Source organism: Crassostrea angulata, chromosome 5 (genome assembly GCF_025612915.1).
Source record: "Crassostrea angulata isolate pt1a10 chromosome 5, ASM2561291v2, whole genome shotgun sequence".
NCBI classification, from domain to species: Eukaryota; Metazoa; Mollusca; class Bivalvia; order Ostreida; family Ostreidae; genus Magallana; species Magallana angulata.
The window spans coordinates 24,940,031-24,958,775 of NC_069115.1; the positions used below are offsets into that span (position 1 = coordinate 24,940,031).

The window sequence follows — 18,745 nt, forward strand, 5'->3', positions numbered from 1 at the left end:
TACTTATCTAATCACTTAAATAATGACCAAATTCACAGTTCAACAATTTAAACCTTTTTTATGTGATTAAGTTATTATTTCGGAAGTAATTACGTTGGTCTTAATTTCTTATTTCATAAAGTGCAACTTTCTTTCGAGCGCTATGGTCAGCAATTTAACGCTTTAACTCCATATAGCTTAAATTGTTATACTGACAACGAATCATTATGAAATCTTAATAAACTTGAACATTTTGACAAAGGATGTAAATAAATGTAAAATGAAATTCCATTATCGTATTTTTAAAAAAATACGAGACAGACTTAACATGCAGCCATCTTGGACTTTCGCCTTGATCCGTTTATAATCCCGTGTTTGTTCTCTAAACAATGTATACTATTTTGATTATTACTGGTCCGATATCCATATTATTCGGGCAACATCACTTGTAATTTTATGCCTTATACGAGGAATAGACCCCGCGTTACCTTTTACGAAATATGTTCTATCAATACTTTTTATCAGTTAATCATGTCTCGGAAAAATCATTCGAAAGAATGACAATATTAACAAAATGTTTCTTATAACAATAGTTCTTTAATTAATTGTCATTTTGCTACATTTGCTGTGCATTTATATGCAAAATGCGTTACACATTTGACTAAATTCATGAACCAAACAATTTTCAAAATTCGGCATTTTTATTTGATAAAATACGGGTTTAAACTCAAACAATAGTATATTTAGTCATCCAGGGTTGTTAAGGAAATAAAACAACGGAAAAAAATGTTCATATATCGATAAAAAATGAAAGAAAACGAACAGTTTTTATGCGGTTTTCCTGTTACTCATACAGCGGCGTTGACCCCGTGTCACAGTTTATCTTGCGCAAAATCGGCTTGATTCAAAATTCGTACAGGTGTGAAACCGGGTTTCCCCAAAATATCTCGAAAATTACTTATGCTATCGCTGTAAAATTTTCAGGATGATGTTTTTACTCAAAGATCTACATTATATCAAAAATAGACCGGCACTGCTGGTACCCTTTAAGTTTTTATCCGCATACTTGATTGTATAATCTACAAAAGGACAACATATTTTGTGCAACATCATTGACATAAATTTAGAACAAAAGGGGCCCAAGTACAGATCCTTGTGGCACTCCAGCATTAACACTTACACTTAATGATAATACATGTACATCTTTATACATTACTTTTTGAGATATCTTACACAAATAGCTGCTAAACCATTGAAAAAGATTGCCACAAATACCGTAACTTAAAAAGAAGCCCTTCATGCCAAACTCTGTTAAAGGCTTTTGATAGATCACAAAAAAACAATGCAACATGATTTACCCTCATCAATATTCTTAGCAATACTATGAAATGTCTCAATTAACCGGTACACTGTTGAGTGACCGGGTAAAAAAGGTCTTGGTATCTATAAAATGATTTGTTACTATGGAAATAATTATAAACATGTTTAAAAACGATTCTCTCCATTATTTTACTTACACAGCTTAGTAAAGAAACAGGTCTATAATTACATGAGAGTGATGGGTCCTCTTTTATAAAAAGAGGTAGAACGCTGTTTTAACATTATTTTTATCATCTGTGTATTGTAAAGGTGGAATTTCACTGGTTGTTTTTGTTTGGAAAACGTCTTGAAGAAGTTTCCAGTAAAACTTGTAATTGCTTTAAATGGAGTCATCAAAAAAAGTTTCAATGTTGTCGTAGTAGTTAGAAAATGCTTGCTTTTTCATGTTGTTGACTTGATTTCGAACTTTTTTTTATACTTTGACCAGTCGCATTAGGACATGTACATGTATAATAAAGAACTGCACTTTCTGACAAATAAATATACAATAATACATGAACATGCACTTGGTACTTATTTCCATTGGTTTATTTGTTTGCTTTCTAAACATTACAGCATTATCTCTTATCTGTGCTAGCGCTATTTTTATCCGACATTGTAAAATGAACATTACGTAAATTTTTGTCTTTATATAAATGGTATAGGATATTTTTTTTTCATAATAATCCAATTAAAAAGCAAAAATGTCTATACTTAAAAAAGCAAATGAATTAAAAATAGAACGCCGTCCATACGGTTCGAACATCCTCGAGAAGAATGGATTACGAGCCTCCGCCTATCCCATTGAGCTACGTTGACACATTAGGGTATTGGTGAATAATTTTAACTGTTTGACAATAATTAATAAAGTAAAGCGTTTTTGGTTTAAACTACGAATTTGACCCATAATGGTCTAGACTCAATTTTAATAAATCAATGACAAAAATCAATAAACACTTATTCCGTAAATAAAAGTACTCTTAGGATGGAGTCGGGACCAATTCATACCTAAATTTTACATTTTCAGAACAGTAAATGATCCAAGTTTTAGCATAAAACGCTATGCAGCTCAATTTGGAAATCTATAACTGTCATGTTTATAGAATGAAAGCACAATATTGACTTCCATCGTGAAATTCATACTAAAATCAATGCAAACATACCAATAATGAATATTCAAATTTAAATTTAAATTCTTTCGTCTTCCAAGAGGGGGATATACAACGCCTTGTGCGCCCCTGTTCTTTGATGAAAGATTTTCATCTTTTCTGACCGTGCATTGACTTTGTCTGTTTAGATGACCGATAATTGAAAGTGATATTTTCAAAGAACATTTTCATATTCAAAGTAAAAAAAAAGCTTTATCCCCAAAACAAGAATCCCTGATCATGGGGCCACGAATTTTACAATTTCTGATATCAAATATCTTGTTCATCAAAAACATGTATTGGGGATTTTCGGTTCGATACATAGGAGCAGATGATATGCTTCATAAATACCATTTAATCAACTTTTACAATTTTGATTTAAAACCTCAGCCCCCTCGAGCTCATAGTGGGGGATACGATGTTTACAATTTACATTTCTCTTACCTTACAAATGTAACACACCAAGTCTAGTGAAAATTGATCTAATTCTTTCAAAGAAGCTAAAAAACAAACGACGAATAAAGCACGACTTCATATACGTACCAAGACGAATGCCAAAAAGTAACCTGAGTGACCTGGATTAATTATCTGAAATGCTATAAAAGCTCTGCTTTATAACATCATCGAAAATGCCAAAGTCGGTGATTTTTTCTTATCAAACAGGAAGAAATAAAGATGAAAAATTAAATTGTTGAATGTTTCTAATGGGATCTATATAAACATAAATCACAGAATTACAGAATAAGGGGGATGTATAGCCATCTTATACATTTGATGATCAAAATGTAAACTGTTTATGCCTAAAAATGACTAAATCTGTTGTCAAATATAAAAAAAAATCCAATAAATATGAGGTTTTACATTTAGTTTTGGATGCAAACTACGCACACGAGAACAGAACAATGCCTTTTTTAATCAGTGAGAACTGCGCAGTAACAGACTTAAATTCAACATTTAAAAGTGTGAAAAAATATAAAAGGAGGTCATTAGTGTCCACCATACAACCATTTGTTGAGAAATAATATCTAAACTTGCTAATTTAAGTTGTAACTTGGTCTTAAAATAGGGTACCCTATTCTTAAAATTGGTCTAAGAAACTGATACATGTATAGTATCAGTCGGCAGGAGACATATTTGTCTGTTGAAAAATATATGTATATTAAAGACATCCTTTCTTCTTTTTTTTTTTTTATCCCTATCCCACTTCTAATCAGAAAAATAGAATTTACTTTATTCATACTAATAGGACTGAAAAAACCCAACATGGGACATCTAAGGACATGCCTGTCACATTCAACGAACATTGTTATAAAAAAAATACGTTTATTTTTGTTGTCCATGAAAATGAGATGTCAATATGCCTTTTATAAACACATGAGTTTTATGTAAAGACGGAATTTTTCTTGTTCGATAAATAGATCTAAAACCGACTAATAAAATAAGGGTACCCTATTTTCAGGCAAATTAACAACATTATTGTGCAAAATTCAAACCTCCTACGAACAAATGGTTGTGAACATGACAACATTGAACATTTTGTTTTTTAGATTTTCAAATTTTCAAAATAAATCTGAAGCTGCGCAGATCTACAGCTGTTCTTAGTGATTAAGATTGCATTCTTTTGTACTTGTATGCGTAATTTGCATGCATACAACATGTTAAACATCATATTAATTGCTTTTAATCTTTTAACAACAGTTGTGGTCAGTTTTGGACAGAAGCAACTTAGTTCAAGAAATGATTTCATTTTAATCCTTTAATGTACAAGAGGACCGCACACCTCCTTAAGATTAACAGTAATTAACTAAGTTTATTTCATAAAATGATACAAATATACTATGTAAATATTATTAATCTAGTTGTAGCTTTTTTTACCACATACATGTATTTAAAAAAAAGATGTACTAGTATTAAATAAATATGTAATGATAATTGGTCGATAGTATTCAAAATCTTACGGCTTTTGAATGAGACCTTGAAAGTCTGGGCGTCCATTGATGCAATTGTATTAATTTTAAAAACTCAGTTAATTATCATCATATTCATATCGGCTGTGTTGACGAAAACGGAGTTCCAGCGAAACATGTTGCGGTGCTGCCTTTCAAGGATGTCCGTTTGGATTCAGGTATTGTTTTACAGAACATCCTATTCTGTTTAGTTATATAAAGACTGAACTGAATGTTTTCATTACCTCAAAAATAAACTCAACACCGAAGGTAAGTAAGCAAATGTTTATGATTTGATGAAACAAAGTTTTAATTATCGTAACATATTCAAGCAAACCATTACTGTTAATTTCCGAAAAAATGAAACTGTTGTAATAATAGAATATTTTTTGTCTTCATATGATAAAGTATTATTCATATTTTAGATTTTTTTATTTGCCCGATAATTTTCAATTTCGCATCGCAAACAAAGCAATAATTATTGTTCTTGAAATATAAATTGATATTGTAGAATAGAAAAAGTGAGATCGAAGGATGGCTTCAGCACAGGTTTGAATATTAACATTTCTTTCATAAAATATCCTTAACGTGTAAACCGTAAACACAATCAGCCAATTATGTATCTAAAATAGATGAACAGATTGTTTCTTTTTCTTTTTTTTTGATGCAATAAATAAATAAGCTGTTCATGAATATCTTCCACAACATTCAAACATTTCATAGGGTGAAATTTGTCAACTTGCCAAAATTGCCTGAATAAGTTTCGTTAATATATCGCGCTTACCAGTATCAATTTTGTGTTCTCTCAGAAAAACATAACGCTGTAAAATCACAATAAGGCTTAATGGAGAAAGAGTAATACAATTCTGTTATCCTATAAGCAATATAGGTTTATATTAATCCTCACAAAACATATGCCGGGACCTCTGTTTGATTCCAGCAAATCAGCAAACAGATAAAATTCAGTTCTGAATTTATAGGTGAAATGTTTAAAATATTTGCAAAGCACACCAACTTGAGATCTCTTGGTGAAAATCTATGAAAACAGGTTGGGTTAATAACATATTGTATTTTATATGTTAATCCCAAATAGACGCCTGATTTAAAGCCTAGCTTTCTGAAGTGACATGGAGTAAAGTTTAAAGTCTACAAATGTACATCAAACATTCATAGGGGTATTACTTTGATGGACCTCTGGCTTTAAAAATAGTTTGTAAATTTGAAACCTGTCAACGGCATGTTGAATATTCTTACTACGCTGAAATATTTTATACACTTTTGCTGATTTCCCATTTCTTTGGCCTATCCCAGATAAACCTGCTCTTTCTCGCTTGTGCTTTCATACTTCTGTATGTAAGCGTTACCCCGGTGGACGCAGAACTGTGTGGTTACCACTACCACACTAACAATTACTTCACAATATACTACACGGGTTACTACAAAAGATTCCACCCTCTCTATTATGGATACTGTACAGGTGGGGTAAGTGTGATCTGTTATCCGTTTTTGTGTTATTTGAGGTAGTACGAAACACCACTGAAATTATCTATTTGATATATTTTCTGAAATACACAAAATAATGACTTAATATGATGTAAAAATTAATTTCAGTCCATTATCTTAAGAAAAAAATATAAATCATACCCATCAATTACTCAAGGCCAAATAGATTTAGGTAACAACGTATTTCGATAATTTTGAAACATACATTTGTATGGTGGTCATATGATTTTTGTGCAATTTAGCCTTATATCATTTAAAAATGCGTAACTTGTGTTCTTTTAAAAGTAAAGACCTGAAAGGACTAAATCCATGTTATGTCAAAATCGGCCTAACGTCAAAAGCAATTAATATTGTATTAAAAATATTCTAAAACATTTTTTCATTCGTCGTGTAACTTTTTTTTCGTGTTTAAGAATTCAGAAATTCTATTTCTGATGTTTATTTTAAGACACTACAATAGCGAAAAATGAGGGGATTTTATAGCGTCAAGCATGACGTTACGTCTTTAAACATGTTAAAAGTCTTCAAGTCAACTACATATTAGCTATATTTTTATCTATGAAATTGAATATATTTGTCATTAAATTGATGTTAAAGATAAGTTCATTGCCAGAATTTAATCGAGAACACAACGGCCATGATTTTTTTTAACCCGCATGGCACACCTTAGTTTCCGTAAAGTCGGCCATTGTGACACGATTTCGCACGGTGACAAACAGGATTGTAAAGCGACGGATGCAAAGGAATTAATCAACGCATTTGCAAAGTAAGTGTTATAAAACATATCGATATTCTCTCTGTAACGTAAGGAAATATAAAATAAGAAATATTTGAATTATTTTATAGTAAAAGAGTTAGATCAAGAATCGAGTCACATGTACTGTTCCAACACGCTGCATAGCCACAGAGTATGGTGTGTTGGCAGCGTTTCAATTGTTGGCCCATTTCATTGCGGAAAAAAGTTCACTTTACTATAGATTGGTTTATTATTGTTTATTTGTTATTAAAGGTATTATTTATTAACACATATCATGCATTTCATGGATTCATTTGTTCATCAGCTGATCTGAAACATTCACACATTTACCCAATTCCAAGAATATACAAGGATATACATTAGATCCAATGCAAAACAGAAAACAAAACAAAGAAGAGCTATTAAAAAACAACAACAGCTATAACTATGCTCTATTTGCAACATTTTAAAACTCTACATAGCATACATGTAACTACCATTTTCAACCCAAACAATGTCATATATTCAAGAAATATATATAAGAATATTTACTTGTAACATGTGAAACACAGAAATTAAATTAGCAAATAATGGGTAACAAATATGGTAATCATAAAGTAAAAGATTCTTCGTTATGGCACATTGTCAGTTAGTTTAAAAATGAGATGACAAAATGAATTGATTCAATATTAAATGAACATGATACAAAACAAATCATGCAAAAATGCACTGAAATTAGTTTATACAGAGGAGATACCCCTTTCTAGTGCAAACAATGTTTTAAGTTATACAGACATGTAGGTAAATATATAATCATGGTGCAATTTATCTGCAGTAAAGATTTTGTAATTGACAAGAAAATTGCATGATAACAAGTAGGTAGTGTGCTTCCATCATGATTTAGATAGATTTTATATACTTAAAGACAAAAATAAAACATCTTATTTAAATTAATGCACAGAAATATCTTTTGACAGTAGTGTTTTAGATTTTTCTACTAGTACATATGTAAAATAATTATAATTATCAAATAATTCTCACTTTAAGTCATAATATGTTACTATTGACAAATTGTTGATTACAAAACATTTGTGTAATAATAATGCAACCAGATCTGTATTATGTTTAAATGAATCAGATAAATGAATATTTGATATTATAAATCATAAATGTTCATATTTTCAGGATACCAACAGAGTCTGATTGATCACAAGAAGAAGAAAAATGAACTCGATCAGTTACTCCTCTACCTCACTGTCATCACTGTCCTCAGATTCGTCAATTACAGCTGCATCAGTGACAAACTCGGACCAGTCTTGAATAGATGAAATAGCCTCCCTGTTGTGTCTCCCAACAGCAAGAAACCAGATAACGGCGGCAACATGGGAACATACTCCCACAACACGGGCACCCGCTCGACATCTGCAATACCATGCAGTGATCTCAGACTCGGAAAACTGGATCCAGAGCAGATACTGTCTGGAAGAAACATGACGGCTCTGTAGCTTGACCCTGATAAGCCCATGGAACTCACTGTGAACCAAGATATCCACATCCCCCTCCAAATACTCCTGAATATAACTTGGACACAACTTAAGTTGATAAACTCCACAGGTCAGATTTCGAATATCATCTTCGCTGATGTTGGGGAATTCCAAAGAATCGGTAGCCACTTCCCACTTTACAGACTTCTTATCTAGACAGTTTTCTTCAACAAATGTCTTTAAAGAGTTAACTTTTGTTGATAAATACCTCATTTTGCATGCAAGTGCCATATCGTCATCTTCACTTCCTGTTGACAGAGGCTTGCAGTATCGATTGGAGAGGGCACACACGATGCGCACGTAGTCACCAATAAACGGCACTTGATTGGTTGGAAGAACATGAGCAAGGTACTTCCATCGCTTTATCCTTGCATTGGCTGCCTCAACGACCCAACGAATCTGTAAAGTTAAGAACAAGCACCACTAATAAAAAAGGTAAAAGTGCCTTATATAAAATTAACAGTGGATATATCTTTACTAAAAGAAAAAAATATAAATGATGAAAATCATAAAATCAATGATTTGGAACAGCATTTGGTTGTATTTAAGATAAGAACAGATATAGAATTATTGAAAACGTAATTTTATTGAAGTTTTTTTGACATGATGATTAATGATTGATTTTATGTTATAGGTCTGGTAATCAAAATATAGAAACAACTGACCTTGGTGACTAGACGAGAGGCATTAGCATCTAAGGTTGTCATCTGCTTCTGCCCTTTGCTCATCAGACGAGGCATTTCGGCCCTTATTCCCAGCTCCTCAAGCATTTCGACTGAATCTCTGAAGCCTCTGTCTACAATGAAAACATCATCTTCATGGAACCAGCCCTTCAGATCTTCTGCGTTGGTATGAAGCATATAGTTGAGGATAGTGGCATCATTATTCCTAGCTAGGTAGGGTCCAAGAACTGTAAGAAAGTATCCGTCTGTGGATGTGACAACCATGGGTTTAACAAGGGGCCTGCCTTTATGTAAACTATATGATTTCCGTTGAAACTGGAAGTTGTTACTTTTCTGAATATATATATAAGTTCCATCCAAAACAGCAATAGCTTTTTTATTTGTAAGATCACCAAAAAGTTCCTGTGCCAGAGGTCTTGTATGATTTTCTATAATTTCTTCTCTTGTTGTATGTTGTAGTCCAAGATGATGTGGTACAAATGACTTCATGAGTGCTGTACGGACTGATTTTACTGCTCTACAGAGGGAAGACTTTGAAATTCCAAAAATCGTGGCCAGAAGTTGATTTGACATTCCTGATCTCAGTTTCAGAAGAAAGATTCCAAGTGACATCCTTGTGCCTCGGTTTTGTGTGTTTCGAATATCAGTGGAAATAAAGGAATGGAGGTCTTCAAAGTTTTCTTTAGTGATGCCAGTCAGTGCAATATAATCAGTGTTGCTCAGGCTTGACAGTTCGAAAGAAAATCTGCTTGTTGAGGTTTGGAGGGCATAATTTCGAATTTTTTGGATCAGTTCCAGCACTGTCGACTTGTTTACAAGAGAAGACTCAAATGTCTGTATATTGGTCAAAACACCAGGTCTGAACTCCCCTTCATCAATGTGGGATGGACAACATCTGCTTCCAGGTGGGATGATAATTTCATGGTGAAGAAATGCTGAAAATCTAGCTGCTGAAGACACGACAACAAGTTTAGGACCCGGTCGCTTGCAGATTAAGCAGTAGGCATGTGAAGAAGGTGTTCTCTGGAGAGGCAAAGATATGGATGGTGGACTGCACACTCCTGGTTGTGGAGGCCGAGACACAGGAAGAGAACTGGACGTATAGTGGCAAGTTTTCTGGTGTCCATGGTAGCGATGTCTGCACTTGTTGCACAAGATGTCGTTTGAGTTTGCCTCAACAAGAAAGTTCTTTCTGAGGAAGCGACGAATTGCTGTTGACTCACATTTTTTCCTGTCATTTGGTCTTGTTCTTTTTTTGCAAAGGATGCATGGGAAAATCTTTTTACTCTCTGTTTTCACTTGATCTTCATTCATTTTTATGTTCTGAAAATACAAAACAAAAATGTAGTTATACACAACTTTAATGTTCACTAAAAAATAAAGATTTCATTTTATATGACATTGTATTGTGAATATTTATGTTTACTACTACTAAGCAAATACTTGCAATGTATCAAGTATAAATTAACTTTACAGAAAAACTCAAATTGACAAACTGTAGAATTACAGTGCCCCCCCCCCCCCAAAGTATTTAATGGAACTGTCTTTCTAATATTTTGGGGAGCTGCAGACCTTCAGCTGTGTTACAAGTTTTGTTTTAGACATGTGATCAATATATTATCATTTACACGTATTGCATGATTTTCTAGATTAACTCTAATTGCTATAATATGATGATAAACTTTCATTGCCATATTATGAGGAAAATGTTTTTTTTTTTTTGGGGGGGGGGGGGGTTTATAGAAGTGCCGTTGAAAAAAGGTGCACTCAATATATTTCTAGCCATCATTTAAAGAAAAAAAAATCGCGCCGAGTTGTGATCGATCCCGGATCGTCGTGTCTGTAATCGAGAACGCTACCATTCAGCCATTCAGACTCCGGAGAAACATCGAGTTATATGTTGTATAGTACACTAAAAAAACTTTAAAACAAAACACTTGGCCGTTTTCCCGTCTATTAAGAAAATAATTATGGTTTATACAGGTTGATTTATTTACTAAATATATAGGAATATATATTTTCCATGTATATTGCGTCCTTCATTTTTATTTCTAAATATAGACGACTAACTCTTTGCCTACATGACATCTGCTATACAGTATGCACTGTAATCGAATATTAATTGTTTTTAGACCAAATTTTCAGATTAATAACCATTCTTGTATGTTTTAATTACATGTCTATATAAGAACAGTCTTTAAGGCTGAATAACGTACACACGGATTGAACAATTCATTGGCCAATCTTCTCATCTATCAAATAGTATCATGCAGACGAACGTTGCGAACAATATTATTTATTCAAGAAAAAATCAACAGAAATCTACGTATTCAATAAAATTCATATACATACCTTCACAGTTCTTCTTTCTCCATTTTCTATAGGTTTTGTTCATCTTCCGTCCGTGTATTTTCAAGATTAATCACGCAAAGTAAAAGCCTCTGTTTGTTTACGTATGCAAATAAGCATGTATGGAATGTCGTGCATGCGCAAAATTTGGTGTAAAAATTGATCACATATACGTTTCATTAACAACACACTGTACCTTTTTATTTGTCAGATTTAAATGACAATGACATAATGTGTCTGATTCTTGTGTTTTTATATTTTTAAAACAAAAAGGTGTGAAAAAACGTGCAATACTGTCAAAAAATAAGTAAATCCGGATTGCTCCTCATCTTGTTTACATTTTAAATTTTCATCAACAGCACACCCTCTGATCCAAAAAATTTCACTTTGAATATCTTTTTTTATTGATACAATTTCATAATTTAAAAACATTTTTTAGATCAGAGGGTGTGCTGTTGTTGAAAAACACCACCAAAGAACGAAAATGCTGTGATTTTACCCCAAAACCGGCCCGGAACCGGTTTTGTCATTTACATATTTTTGCAAGCAGACGTTTTGGCGGGGAAATTCTGGCATGTCAAAATAGTATCAGGTCTAGACTAACACATAACACAAATTTTATATCATTTTGATCTAGTTTAATTTTTGAGATATCACAGGGCCATATATAGCTAAACATGGATTTAGTCCTTTGGACACAACCACCACCAGTATTTAAGCTTTATGTCAAACAAATTTCAAGGTCATATCAACAGCTCAAAGGTCAAATATGATGACGTCATCTAGGATTTTTATCAATTTATACATCGGTCAAACATACTTAAACCTTAATTAATCTAAAACCAATGGTTAAATTTTCTTTATTTTAGTATATTTTAATTACAGGGTCATGCCAATCATAGTGTTAAATTTTATTCAAAATTGAATAATACATTTTCATTTTAGATACCGTTAAGTGCTGCAAATTTTCGTCTTAAAAGAGTATTTACAAGCACTAGTTTTACATTATATTGCATGAGAAATTATCTTAAGTTACCAGCTAGAATTTATTTCAGTATTTTTTAAGTAACAAGAAGGTCTCCTGTTTTAATAGCAGCACAAATATTTGTAATATCTTGAAAAATAACTTAATGGCATAGAAAATTATAACAATGACTATTTCATTTTTCACTCCACTAAAGGGAGATTCCAATGGTACATGTAGGTTTGGAGCGATATGGGCAAAAATTGTTTGGTCGGATTTTTTTCAAATTTTAAGCATTAAAAGATATCATTCCAAAGAAAAAAATGTAAAAACTTCAGAAAAATTGAATCATAGGAAAAATTAAGCTTTTCTTTTTAGTATTACCTTAAATGATAAATCATTTATGTTTCATATATTAAAAAGCACGGTTTTAAGAGATTGATTAATAATCCATTATTTATTTACTTTATAAAGAAAATCCCGACATTTCATCTGAAATTTTTGGTAATAAAATTGATAAGTCAGCTTTAAAAGCTTTCAACACTGCGGAATTCTAATTCTTAACTTTCTATTTAACTTTGTATAACAAGAGGCCATATAATTGTGAAATACAATCCACCTTTTTATAATTTTCATAAAATGTATACCTCCACAAAAAAATTGGAAGAAATGATTTAATCTTCGGTTTTTAGCTCACCTGAGCTGAAAGCTCAAGTGAGCTATTCTGATCACTTTTTGTCCGTCGTCCGTCTGTCCGTCCGTCCGTCCGTCCGTCTGTCCGTCTATCCGTCTGTCTGTCCGTCTGTAAACTTTTTACATTTTGAACTTCTTCTCTAAAACCTCTTATCCAATTTCAACCAAATTTGGCACAAAGCATCCTTATGGGAGGGCGAATATAAATTGCAGAAATAAAAGTCCGATCTATATTCAAAGCGGAGAAAACCTTGAAACTGTAGAAAAAGGGGGGTGCATTTTTAAAAATCTTCTTCTCAAGAACTACTGATTCCAATTCAACGTAGTTTAGCATAAATTATCCTTATGGGAAGGAAAATATAAATTGCAAAAATTAAGGTCTAATTCTGTTTCAAATCTGAGTTATTACGAAAATAATAACAAAGGAAAGGCGTGTTTCAATCAGTTTAATAGCCTCGGGTTCGGCATCCGGTAAAATGGGTAGACAAGACTTGGCCTGGGCAAAACAAAAGATAAGCAGTTATTAATCTGCCAATCTCATTAAAATTTCAGGATATTTGATGGACCAGTATATTTGTATTTGCTGTAAATATTGCTGCAAAATAATGCGTATTTGGAATTGACGATTGCCGATCTGCCCCGGCTTTTATTTTGCCACGGCCCGGTTTTGCTTACCCATTTTACCAGACTCGTATTCCATACTTCTAAAACGAGGTTCTTTGTTTAAAGCAGCCATGACATTATACGAAAAAGGGTCGATCTGACTATGATGAATTTGCTTGTTGTGCAACAGTTCGCGTAAGAAGGGAAATTTTTGAAACATGAAAAATATATTGGTGCCGATTTTGTGAAGTAAATTGAGGCTAAATATTTCAATGCGTTGACAGTTTTCACACATGACGTTGATGTTAGCTTGTTCTGATTTTCGTTTTGTTTTCATTATTTATGCTTTGTAACCTGGAAACTGTCGTCTGTATTTCGTGATTTTTACGTATTAAATCAAACAGAGACTTCGGTAAATCAAACAGTTACGTTAACTGTTTACCTGCGCAAATTAAGCAAAATCTGATGTAGGAGTACTGAAATACAATTCATTCTATCGGTAATTCGGCATTATTTTTTGCGTAATGGTAGATTAATGCAATAGGTTTTTGTTGAGATGCTCGGCATTTTCTCTAGTTTATTCAGTTTAAATAGAGTTTGATATCGCTTACGGAAATATGTAGGTGTATACATGACGTATATATATGATTCATTTCGAAAAAATAAATTGTGTTCTTTATTTGTTATACATGTAGTGCATGTTTCTTGTGTTTAATTGTTAACAATTTCTATTAACTAACCATTTTTGAGTGTTTGCTTCGAATCATAAGCAAGATACAGAGATTTGCTAACAATTCTATGTTTGTACACAGATCTTAAAAGCTAAAGATTAAATCAAAGTACTGATAGTACTGAAAAGCGCTAACCCAGTTTCTGTATGTATATAACAGATATATGTATATAGCATTTCAGCTTCTGTATACGCACTATATTTCCTCATCACTGCATGACAGTCCCTGCAATGATGTATGTAAGCCCCGTACATTAATTTCACAATAACCCGTAAATTAGATTCACAATAGCCCGTGCAGTTATGTGCATAAACCCCTGAAACTGGTTCCCTAACCAGTTTAAATGATGTATACTTTTGCTTAGAGGGGGCGTTTATTCGATGCACCGGAAGTTGAAGTCTAACGACAATAAAGGGCTGAGCTATGCTTAGCGCTTTAAAAAGTAAAAAAATTGTCAATATTTATTACTAAAATTTTCAAAATCTGTTCTTCCAGAATCCAACTTATTGAATTGTAAACTTAACCTTTTTAGCTCACCTGAGAATGGGGCCACAATGGGGGATCGAAGTTTAACAAATGAATAGAGTAAATCTTTAGAAATCCTCTTCTCAGAAACTAATTGGCCAGGAAAGCTGAAACTTGTGTGGAAGCATCCTCAGGTAGTGTAGATTCAAAGATGTGAAAATCATGACCCCCGGGGGTAGGTTTGGGCCACAATGGGAGAGCGACGTTTTACATAGGAATATACACAGTTAATCTTTAAAAATCTTCTTCTCAGAAACTAATCAGCCAGGAAAGCTGATTCTTGTGTGGATGCATCCTCAGGTAGTGTAAATTCAAAGTTGTAAAAATCATGACCCCCGGGGGTAGGGTTGGGCCACAATGGGGGATCGAAGTTTAACATAGGAATATATACAGTAAATCTTTAAAAATCTTCTTCTCAGTAACTAATTCGAAGGCAAAGCTGGAACTTGTGTGGAAGCATCCTCAGGTAGTGAAGATTCAAAGTTGTGAAAATCATGACCCCTGGGGGTAGGTTGGGGCCACAATGGGGGATTGAAGTTAAACATATGATTATATACAGTAAATCTTTAAAAATCTTCTTCTCAGAAACTAATTAGCCAGGAAAGCTAAAACATGTGTGGAAGCATCCTCAGTTAGTGTAGATTCAAATTTGTGAAAAGCATGACCCCTGGGGGTAGGTTTGGGCCACAATGGGAGGTCGATGTTTTACATAGGAATAAACAGAGTCATCTTTAAAAATCTTCTTCTCAGAAACTAATCAGCCAGGAAAGCTGGAACTTGTGTGAAAGCATCCTGAGGTAGTGTAGATTCAAAGTTGTGAAAATAATGATCCCCAGGGGTAGGGTGGGGCCACAATGGGGGAGGGGGTGAAAGTTTAACAAAGGAATTTATAGGGTAAATCTTTAAAAATCTTCTCAGAAACTAATCAGCCAGATGATTCTTTATGATTGTTAAGACTTTGGCCCCAGAACAATTCTTTGGCTTCACGAGAAGGTTGAGAGTTTACTGTACGTTTACATCCCATATATAAACTATTGTTAGGGATCTCTTGAGAACTGCAATACTCAACACATGATATGACCATAAAATCATCCTGTTAGAAAAGGGACTAATGATTATAAACATAAGAATATCCAGAGGAAAATGGATTTTATTTATACAGGATTTACATGAATTATTGTATATTGTCCAGATAGTTTGTATTATTACTCCATTGAGCTGATTTTATCATACCTATTGTTCCTCAGGTGAGCGATGTGGCCCATGGGCCTCTTGTCATTATGTGTATTGTAATGTATACCTTGATGCGAAAAATATACTCCCTAACTAAATCTGCACAAGGTATGCTTTATAAGCCATGACAACTGTGTCGGCATCATAATACTACAATTTGTATTTGATTTTATCCTTAATAACAATTTAAAAAAAAAACACTTTTCAGATTTGGTACAGAGATGGAAAAGTGTACAATACCAATGGAGAGCGTTTGTATTATATAATAACGTACTCTACTGGCAAGTAAGTCAAATGTACAAAAAATGTTTTAATTCTATTCGAACGTAACTTTCAGACTTTACTTTCTATAATCTATTAAGTAGAAGCAAAAAAAAAAAACAAAAAAAAAAAAAAAAAAAAATAAAAGAAAGAAAGAAAAAAGATAAAAGAAGAAAAAACCTCTCTTTGTTTATCTTTTAAACACTATTAATTCTTAAGTGTTGTATATTTTTTAAGGAGATCCTCGTCTTCAGGAGAAGTGGTAAGAAACAAACTGATAAGGATCTATAGATCTCTAGGGACTGAATATATTGATAACCGATAATCTGGTACCTTTAATGAAAATTAATAACTCAGTATAACAATGTTTTCATGTTAATAGAAGTATTTGAAGGTATGATTACTTTTTGACTTAGGGTACCTACAGTGGAACTACAAACAGAGACACAGGGTTATCTGAAAATGAGCAAATAAAAAGGTATAAAAATTATCATCTTCTAAAGTTAACGACTTTCGTTGTATCATGAAGTTTGATTAGCTTATATTTTATAAATGTATTATTTTTTCTGCAATTAGCTTGATAATTAGATTTAAAACGTACCACATTAATGAAATCATTTCACTTTTTTTCACGATTAATTAAAAACAGTAAAAACACCGATCCTTACAGATTTCAGCTTCAGTTTGACGCTGACCTTTTCTTGAAAATTATCGAATGAAAAAAATGCCGGATTTTTCACGCCCTTTGTTCTTGATTTTTTTTTTTTTAGAGATGTTGAAGCGAGTGACAACATTCAAAAGAGAATTAAGGTGACCCTAGTCTATCATATCATTTTTCAAAAGAGAGAAATTATTTCTTTTAAGTCTTCCTTAAGACGAACATTTTAATGCCGATTCGTCAATTAAATTGATACACATGTATTTAAGATTTAAAAATTAATAAATGATACACTTTAAATTAAGGTATCTGATTATGCTGAGATTCTACAGGCCCTAGAAGGACAGAAACGCGCTGAGAGAGCTTTTCAGGTGCGAAATATTAAGAAATTGAATATACATGCAAGTTGTTATTGTTTGAACCAAAACAGAGTCATTGAGACTCTGTTTTGGTTCAAACAATAAATTTGAAATTGATTCTTTCGTCTATAAATCGACTATCGATATGAGAACTTTGGTAAAGCGTTTAAAGAACCTTAAATAAAGCACCATAATCATTAAAATGAAAAGTGAATTTAACACCTTTTAGATTTATTCTTACCAATGTCAAATTCAGTTCAACATTCATATAGAAATCCCATTCTCTAGATAGTATAATTATTTTTGCAATCATTAATTTAACACCTTTCAGATTCATTCTTAACAGTGTCCAATACAGTTCATTATACATATAAATATCCCATTCTCCAGATGGTATAATTATTTTTGCAACTATGGTTCTTAAACTGTGCCTTTTTTTCAAAAATGTACTTTAGAAAGCAGCTTACGGTAAAGTTTCGAAAAATTCCGCTGTGAAAAAGGAGGCAAAAGAAAGAAAAGAGCAAGCCTAGGTTTGTAAATGAGTACGTCAGCATTGTGATTCTTGCACTGTGACTAGGCAAACAATTATAAGATTTCCATTAAAAATCGAAAATCTTAAATAAAAAAGTTTTTAGAATTGATTATTTTTCTTTTACATTTTAGGGTGGATGGTCCAGGAATGCTAAATATGGCATATTTACTTTGACTGAATAACTATTTATCCTTATGAAAATAAAAAGGAATGCATCAAAATGAACAGTGTCATTATTTTTGTTCTAAGACAAATAGAAAGATTTGTGTTTTTCAATGGTTTTGAGTATAAACGTTTGTCAGTTTATACTGCATCAGCAAAACTTTGATAAAAATAATAAGTTTCGAAGAAGAATAGAAATTTATAATCTATCCCAATTGCAAGATATTCATGCAACACACTCGGATGATTTTAATTAAAAAAACATATCTGTGAAAGAAGTGCAATTGAAATCTAAGAAAGTGAAAATATCCAAGATATTATGACCGGTAGTTTCGATGAAAACTAATGAACACCCAGTTGAGGAATAATGGGATTATTTTGAAGAAAAAAGCCTCAGGGGTCATTTTTCTTCATGCCACGCCTGATTTTTTTTTTTAAACAATAGCATTTAAACATAGTATAAAATATTCACTTTTTTCTTCACGTATATAAATTTTCAATTGGAATATTATGTAAAAGTAAAGACAATACATCTGTGATCACCGTGTAGGAACAGGGTGAAGAATTGTGTTATTTAACACAGAGTTCTTGGTGAAGGCTGGTTGGCCAACAAATCAACGATCTGATCTGCTTTATTCCTTAAAGTTATACAAAAAATATTTTTGTCCGTATACTAATATCAATAAAGAAAAACCCAAAACCTTAGCTTTAAAATGTGTCATTTTCTATATCTTAATATTCTTCTTAGGAGATTTAAATAGTCTAAAAAGGCCACTA

General features: G+C 32.5%; 2 protein-coding genes across 2 annotated transcripts; one reads left to right on the plus strand and one right to left on the minus strand.

The window, feature by feature from the left end:
* Window positions 1-4,650: 4,650 nt before the first annotated feature.
* Window positions 4,651-18,031, plus strand: LOC128183830 (uncharacterized). The gene is made up of 10 exons (XM_052852993.1): window positions 4,651-4,702; window positions 4,944-4,981; window positions 5,744-5,914; window positions 16,205-16,281; window positions 16,495-16,519; window positions 16,674-16,735; window positions 17,028-17,067; window positions 17,221-17,286; window positions 17,730-17,804; window positions 17,938-18,031. Exons 2-9 carry the CDS (start codon window positions 4,967-4,969, stop codon window positions 17,802-17,804), a joined length of 531 nt encoding a protein of 176 aa, XP_052708953.1. The 5' UTR covers window positions 4,651-4,702; window positions 4,944-4,966; the 3' UTR covers window positions 17,938-18,031.
* Window positions 7,857-8,648, minus strand: LOC128183827 (uncharacterized). The gene has a single exon (XM_052852989.1). It carries the CDS (start codon window positions 8,444-8,446, stop codon window positions 7,910-7,912), a length of 537 nt encoding a protein of 178 aa, XP_052708949.1. The 5' UTR covers window positions 8,447-8,648; the 3' UTR covers window positions 7,857-7,909.
* Window positions 18,032-18,745: the final 714 nt, after the last annotated feature.

Excerpts from the sequence above, each read along its gene's own strand:
- LOC128183830 (XM_052852993.1), top strand. Across the intron at positions 5,915-16,204 it reads ATGGATACTGTACAGGTGGG|ATTTGGTACAGAGATGGAAA; the intron begins GTAAGTGTGATC and ends AACACTTTTCAG. Across the intron at positions 16,736-17,027 it reads GAAAATGAGCAAATAAAAAG|AGATGTTGAAGCGAGTGACA; the intron begins GTATAAAAATTA and ends TTTTTTTTTTAG.
- LOC128183827 (XM_052852989.1), bottom strand. The coding sequence starts at position 8,446 with ATGGCACTTGCATGCAAAATGAGGTATTTATCAACAAAAGTTAACTCT.